Source organism: Primulina eburnea, chromosome 5 (assembly GCF_022965805.1).
Source record: "Primulina eburnea isolate SZY01 chromosome 5, ASM2296580v1, whole genome shotgun sequence".
Taxonomy (NCBI): Eukaryota; Viridiplantae; Streptophyta; class Magnoliopsida; order Lamiales; family Gesneriaceae; genus Primulina; species Primulina eburnea.
The window spans coordinates 12,836,042-12,843,535 of record NC_133105.1 but is presented as its reverse complement, the minus strand read 5'-3'; the positions used below and the strand labels follow the sequence as shown (position 1 = coordinate 12,843,535).

The window sequence follows — 7,494 nt, the reverse complement described above, 5'->3', positions numbered from 1 at the left end:
GTGATGGCTACTTACGTCATCCAGCCGATGCGCCATCTTGGAAATTAGTTGATCGCAAGTGGCCTGAGTTTGCTAATGAGTCAAGAAATCTTAGATTGGCCATATCAGCTGACGGGATCAATCCCCATGGTTTGATGAGTTCTGCATACAGTTGTTGGCCAGTTTTAATGATCACTTACAATCTTCCTCCATGGTTGTGTATGAAGAGAAAATTTATGATGCTCACTTTGTTGATTTCTGGTCCCAAACAACCGGGAAATGATATTGATGTTTACTTAGCACCTCTGATTGATGACTTAAAATGCTTATGGGATATAGGCATTGAAACATATGATGCATATCGACAAGAAACTTTCTCACTTGGAGCTGTATTACTATGGACGATCAATGACTTTCCTGCATATGGGAACCTGTCAGGATGTGTTGTGAAAGAATATCATGCATGTCCTATTTGTGGTGAAGAAACCTATTCAACAAGATTGAAGCATAGTAGGAAAATGTCATATACAGGCCATAGAAGGTTTCTACCTGCAACTCATCCCTATCGACGACAAAGAAAGGCATTTAACGGGAACCAAGAATTCAACCCCACACCAAAACCATTGAGTGGCCATGAAGTTTTGGAAAGAGTTGAAAGAATTAATTGTCGTTGGGGAAAAAGTATAGGGGTGCTTAAGTCGAACAAGGATGAGATAAAATCTTGCTGGAAAAAGAAATCAATATTCTTTGAACTTGAGTATTGGGAACATCTACATGTTCGACATGTTCTTGATGTCATGCACATTGAAAAAAATGTATGTGAAAGTCTCATTGGTACGTTACTTGACATTCCTGGAAAAACAAAGGATGGAGTAGCCGCGAGATTAGACCTTGTGGAAATGAATGTGCGGACAGAGTTAGCACCAAATATGGGGGAGAAGAGAACATATTTGCCAGCAGCATGTTATACACTTAGTAAGGATGAAAAAAGAAAGATTTTGAATACTTTGGCTGGAATACAAGTTCCTGCATGTTACTCATCCAATGTTAGAAGCCTTGTATCGATGAAGGAATTGAGACTTGTTGGCCTTAAGTCACACGATTACCACACTTTAATACAACAACTGCTTCCAGTGGCCATTCGTGGTGTCTTGCCCAAACATGTCAGAGGCACTATCACTCGATTGTGTTTCTTCTTCAATGTGTTATGTAATAAAGTGATAGATGTGTCAAAGTTGGATGAAATGCAAAGAGAGATTGTGACGATATTGTGTTTACTTGAAAAGTATTTTCCACCTTCATTTTTTGACATAATGATTCATCTTACTGTTCATCTTGTGCGGGAGGTGAAATTGTATGGACCGGTTTGGTATAGGTACATGTACCCGTTTGAAAGATACATGAAGATTTTGAAAGGTTATGTGCGAAATCGCAATCGACCTGAAGGTTGTATAGCTGAATGTTATATTGCTGAAGAAGCTGTTGAATTTTGCTCAGACTATCTGTCTAGTGTGCACACAATTGGGATCCCATCAAGTCATCGACAAATAGAACTTACGAAGCCTTTATCTGGTGCAGTAGTGCACTCCGCTTGTCACGATGAGTTGCAGCAAGCACATAGTTATGTATTGGAAAATGATGTTGAGATTGATCTTTATATCAAGTAATTTTTCCAAATTATTAATACTTTCACGCGCTTTGCTTCCATTCTATTTGTTTATTTATTTTAATAATAATTTTTTTAGGCAACACATGGAGTATTTGATCGCAAGATTTCCTCATAGGGCTAAGTCGAAGAAGTGGTTACAAGATGAGCATAACCGAACATTTAGTATTTGGTTGCGTGATCGTGTAAGTTCCTTATGTATTACGTATTTTCATACATTCTTCGGTTCGATTTATGCAAGACTAATAATTTATCACATACAAAAATATAGGTTGCACATGTAGTTGAACATTCAACACATCAAGTATCAGAAAGATTAAAGTGGATAGCGTGCGGACCTAGCAAGCAAGTCTTAAAATACTCTGGTTATTTGATTGATGGGGTTACTTACGCTACAAAAGAGCGTGATGATGTACGAGTTGTTCAGAACTCTGGAGTTAGCTTAGTTGCAAAGACAATGCAAGTTGCTAGTGCAAAGGATAAAAATCCTATTGTGACAGATATGATTTTTTATGGAGTTATAGAGGAAATATGGTTACTTGATTACCACAAATTTCAAATTCCAATGTTTAAGTGTAAATGGGTGGAAAATAATGGTGGTATCACCATAGATGATCTTGGGTTCACGTTGATAAACCTCAATAGGATTGGATTCAAATCTGACTCTTTCATCTTGGCTAGTCAAGCAAAGCAAGTATTTTACATTGAAGATCCTGAAGATCCTTTATGGAGTATTGTACTTGCAACACCAAGTAGGGAGTATTTTGAATACATAAAGGGTGACGAGTGTGAAGACACTATTCTCCACTATCAATGTTTTAGCAGAGGCTTGCCATCAATGGATGTTGACGGAGCAGAAGATAATGAACCACCATGCGTTCGTGAAGACTGTGATGGGACTTGGGTTAACAATATTTAATTAATGATTTGTTATCTTGCTTTTGACTATTGATTTGTTACGTTGCTTTTTACTATTGATTTCTTATCTTGTCTTCGTTTTTATCGTGTTGTTGTAGGTTCTCAATGTGTTTTTTGGTCATCATTTGCTTGTTTAATTACAAACTTCTGTTCAGTATATTATATGTTGTACTTGTTTCTTTAGTGTTGTAATATAAAAGTTGCATAGATTCTATTTTGTGGAACAGTGGTGCAATGTGTTTTCGAAGTTCTCAATGCTGTAGTTTCCATAGTAAGCATATTATTTTTCAAAATTATGGCTGTAAATTCTGCCTACAAATTATGTTACATATATCAATTGTTAACTCCATTTTTTTTTTGTCAACAGATTTGTGGACTAGATGGCATCCAATACCAACCTTAAGTCTGCTGGCACAAGAGAAAGCTTGGAATGCAACACAAATTTGGAATCAACAGATACCGGAACCACAAGAAATTCTAGAGGTCGGACACAAATGGATAAGCTTGCTAGACAAAGGGTTCAAGGAATTAGAAAGCATGTTACATTCAATAAACTGGCACAACCAATAGGAGAAGTTGCTGTTGAAATGCAAAGTTATATTGGCGTACTTTCTCGAGAAAAAATTAGGATTAGTTACAAAAATTGGAAGCGGGTTCCAAGTGATGTCAAAGAATTGATATGGGAATCGGTTAATGTAAGTAAGTTGTCATGTTTTTACAGCTATAATATTTAGATTATATGGTACATATAATGTTATTAATTTATCTTTTGAACTTATTACCATTTTTTTATTTACAGTTGACGTACAATGTTGACACAACATGGAAGAAGGGCTGTTTGAAATCAGCAAATAACAAGTGGCGTCAATACAAAACTCATCTCACTCGAACATTCATTTTAAGCAAGCTTGACAAGCCAGAAGAGTTGAACGAGCCACCTACTGGCTATGGAATTAGCAAAGATGATTGGAGTTCTTTTGTCATTAGTCGCATGTCAGACGACTTCATTGTAAGATTCTTAATTTATTCTTTCAAAATCAGTCTACCATAATTCATTCTTTATATTGAAATTTGATTTTGGACTTTCTCAAATAACTAGAGACTAAGTGATCAACAAAAAGATAGAAGAAAGATGAATATATACCCTCATAGGCTTGCACGTAAAGGATATGCACGCTTTGCCGAAGAAATATTAAGTCAACCAATTGAGAATTTTATTTTTTTATGTTTTTAAATCTCTTTATTTGATAAGTTTGATAAGTTACTAATTTCTTGTTGTAGGCTGGTGAATTATGTGATGATGATGAGTTTGATAAGTTACTAATTTCTTATTGTAGGCTGCTGAATTATGTGACGATGATGAGATCAATAGAGCTATTATTTTGAAGAAAGGACGACTCAACAAAGAAGGGAGATTTGAAGGCGATGATTTGACGGAAACAGTGGATAAGATTGTAAGGCAAATGAAAATAAGTCAACCAATAATTTTATTGCAACTGTACTCATTCAATAAAAAAATGTTTTAAATATTACAGGATGCTTATATACAAGAAAAACGGGAGGGTAAGCTGAAAATTGAAGGGCCAAAAGATGGTATACTTACAAAAGCACTTGAGACTGAAGAACATGCTGGGAGTGTGAGAGGCATTGGAGGGCATATCACTCCAACGATCTACTTCAATGTTGGTAGAAACTGGAAGGGTTCTGATGTAAGCACTGAGCTCAAAAGGGAGTTGATGGAAGCAAAGAAGAAAATTTCAGAACAAGATGCACGTATCAAAAAACTTGAAGCAATTATGTATAAAAATGGTGCATGTGACATGTCGATCGATGACAAAGGCAGTTGCTCTGTGAAGTTAAATCAAATGAATGAAAGCGACATGAAACATGATGATGTGGAGCTGCAAATTGTTAGCAAATTTGATGTTTTACAAGTATGACAGTAGCTGTAGGCAAAGTAATAACAACGTAACATAGAGTAAGTAAAATTTATCGAAATGCCTATTTTTTTTTTTTAGGGTAAACAAGTTGCATTGACAGTGGAAGGTAGCAAAAATATTGTTGCATATGGTACAGTTGTCTGTGTCAAAGGAGAAGATAAAATGATCCATGGTGTTCCGTTACCCCATAATTGCATACGGGTTTCCATTGATGAAGCAGTGGACAAATCAACACCTTTGCCAGTTCCGATTCCTAGTGAATGTGAAACTATTGGTGATGCCGTTGGAACACTTGTGGTTTGGCCAGAACACTTGATAGTAAAATCCAATGAGGTACATGTTATATTCGATGGAAAATTAAATTGACTAAAAAGTTTCTTATTCATTCTATCTAGCATGTTTATATTTGCAATTACCAGAATGTCGAAAAGAAGACAATTGAACAGTCAATGAAGAAACATCATTTGTCAGCAAGTGTCCCAAGATCATTACATATGATGTATTGTTATAGTAAGCGTGCTCTTGATGAAGGAAGATACATATCAATGATTTTAGATCATGATGTATTCGGCGATGATTACAAATTTATTCTGCACCTTGACGACATCATTCCTTTGTATCATTTGGACCCAATTTCGGCCAATTGTTTAGTTGGCTACATATGGTAAGTGATTTGATTTGAGTTATAAACACAAATATTTTGCAAAAACAGTTGTTCTAATTTCATTATAATGAACCCGGAATCTGATTTGTTGTAACAGAAAATTTTGTGCCACAATTCTGTCTTGTTTACATTATTGTTTTGTATGCTACTTATGTTTTAAATGTCAGGCATCTTCACAAAAATCTATTGAAAGATAAAAAGATGGAGAAATTCAGATTTGTCAATCCACATAGCATTCCATATGTGTCAAAACAATGTGCACAGGACAAAACAGGTAAGCTTGAAAGGTTGAACCACAATGCAAGTGTTGTAGCAGATAGGCTCAGTGGTGCATCAGTGGATCAATTAGTTTTTGTGCCATGTAATATCGGGTCAGTACGAATTTCAATCTCACTTTCAATCGCTTCATTTCGACAATTTATTGCATTTTATGCACTGACTGTGTGTTTCTGCATAGTTTTCATTGGATCCTCGTTGTCATTGAACCTTACAAGGAGGTTATTTATTTGTTGGATTCTCTGTATCATCGTATCCGCGATCAGGAATTGAAATATATGATGGAAATGTGAGTTTATGTTCTTTTTTTATTAAGAATTTAAATTTAGTCAATAAACAACTCATAATAATTATTGTTATTGTATGGAGGGCCTTGAGATTGTTTAATTCAAACAAGGGAAGGAAAGGCAGGAAAAATACTTTGTGGGAAGTGGTAAAGGTATGTGTAATTATGTTAAACAGTAATTTTAATGCTTATATTTTTAATTAACCATTTGTTTCTAATTACCATAGGCTCCTCGACAACCAGATGCAAAACAATGTGGTTATTATGTAATGAGATTTATGAGACAAATTATTGAAGAGATTGCGACTATCGAGAGAGATTCACTACGATCAATAGTAAAATTATATTGCTTCTTTGAAAATTTACATCATCAATTTCAACATTTTGAAAATTCAGTAGTTATTGTTTTTTTAGTAACATAATTTGTATGTGTGTTCACAGTTCACAAAATCGGAGTACTCTCGGGAAGAAATCGATGAGGTGCGTTCTGAGTTGGCAGAATGTATACAGGATCATATTTATGAGTAGGTATGGAACGCTTCCCTCCATAATTCTGTTTCTCTTTTCATTTAACAATTGTTTGCTATAAGTAAATGAACATTTGCAAACTTTGAAAATTATAACTCCTTCATTTCCAGGGAATTGCTGTTGTTGTGCTGTTGAGACATTTCGGATATTTTTGTTGGTAAGTACTAAATAACTGCATCTTCAGCCATTTGCCGAGGACATAACCCGTGTATGTGTACATATGGTGTGATACTTGATTGATAGATTTTTTTTGGAATGATCGAGCTTGGCCGGCTCTGCATGTGATTTGTTTTATGTTTGAATCGATGGACTTCATTTTCGAGTATACAGTTGTTATGTTGTTTTGATTTTTTTCGGGATGTCCTATTTACGGGGAGGTCATGCCGAAATTTCTAGAAAAGTAAATCAAAATATTTATACCATTATGAAATCCTTCTTTATGTTGCTGAATTAAAACCTAACCAAATATGTTTGAGATAGTGCATCGAAATCTATGTGTTTTTGTTTTTGCATCAGCTGTGTTTGTTTTGTTTTTTAGCTCAGCTAAATATTCGAAAAAATATAACCATGCTTTTTGTTTTTCAAAACAGGATATGTTCGAAATGATAAACAATTTGCAGCTTCGATAGACGGAGAAAGAAAGCTTCATCAAAATATGCACCTTTAGTTATATCTAGTGTTTTTGGTGTTGTAAACTTATTTTCAATACAATATTATGGATTATGGTACGTTGATGTGGGCACAATTTATGTTTTACTTTTGGACTGAATATTTTGAGGATGATTGTATCTTTTTAGTTTTTATTAGTTCTAATTTCAGGATTTTTTAATTTGTGTTTTTATATAATTATTAATTAATTAGTTCATTGTATATAAAATGTGAAAAGCAACAGTTTTTAAAAATTTAACGGCAACAATTATAAAATGATGCAAAATTGACAACGGTTTTTATTCGTTACATAAATGTTGTTGTAAAACACAAACGACAACGTTTTTTATCCATTGTCAAACTGTTGTTGTAAATTCAAAACAACAACGTTTTTAATTTGTTGCAGAAACGTTGTTGTAGCTCATATACCACAACGGTTTTTAAGCGTTACAAAAACGTTGTCGTATCTCATATCACACAACATTTAAAAACAATGTAAAACCGTTGTCTTTGTTAACTAAGACAACGGATTTTATACGTTGTCGTTGTCCTGACTTTTAACAACACTGCTTACAACATCAATTTTTCA

General features: G+C 34.5%; 1 protein-coding gene across 1 annotated transcript; it reads left to right on the top strand.

Annotated features, from left to right (window-relative positions):
• The first annotated feature begins 3,904 nt into the window (after positions 1 to 3,904).
• On the top strand, positions 3,905 to 7,030 carry LOC140831762 (uncharacterized). Its single transcript, XM_073195514.1, has 8 exons — positions 3,905 to 4,017; positions 4,099 to 4,497; positions 4,582 to 4,836; positions 4,923 to 5,167; positions 5,335 to 5,538; positions 6,171 to 6,257; positions 6,368 to 6,414; positions 6,848 to 7,030. The coding sequence occupies exons 2-7, from the start codon at positions 4,300 to 4,302 to the stop codon at positions 6,390 to 6,392; spliced, it is 1,014 nt and encodes a 337-aa protein (XP_073051615.1). The 5' UTR covers positions 3,905 to 4,017; positions 4,099 to 4,299; the 3' UTR covers positions 6,393 to 6,414; positions 6,848 to 7,030.
• The last annotated feature ends 464 nt before the right edge of the window (positions 7,031 to 7,494 follow it).

Excerpts from the sequence above, each read along its gene's own strand:
- LOC140831762 (XM_073195514.1), top strand. The coding sequence starts at position 4,300 with ATGGAAGCAAAGAAGAAAATTTCAGAACAAGATGCACGTATCAAAAAA. Across the intron at positions 4,498-4,581 it reads GCAAATTTGATGTTTTACAA|GGTAAACAAGTTGCATTGAC; the intron begins GTATGACAGTAG and ends TTTTTTTTTTAG. Across the intron at positions 6,258-6,367 it reads AGGATCATATTTATGAGTAG|GGAATTGCTGTTGTTGTGCT; the intron begins GTATGGAACGCT and ends CTTCATTTCCAG.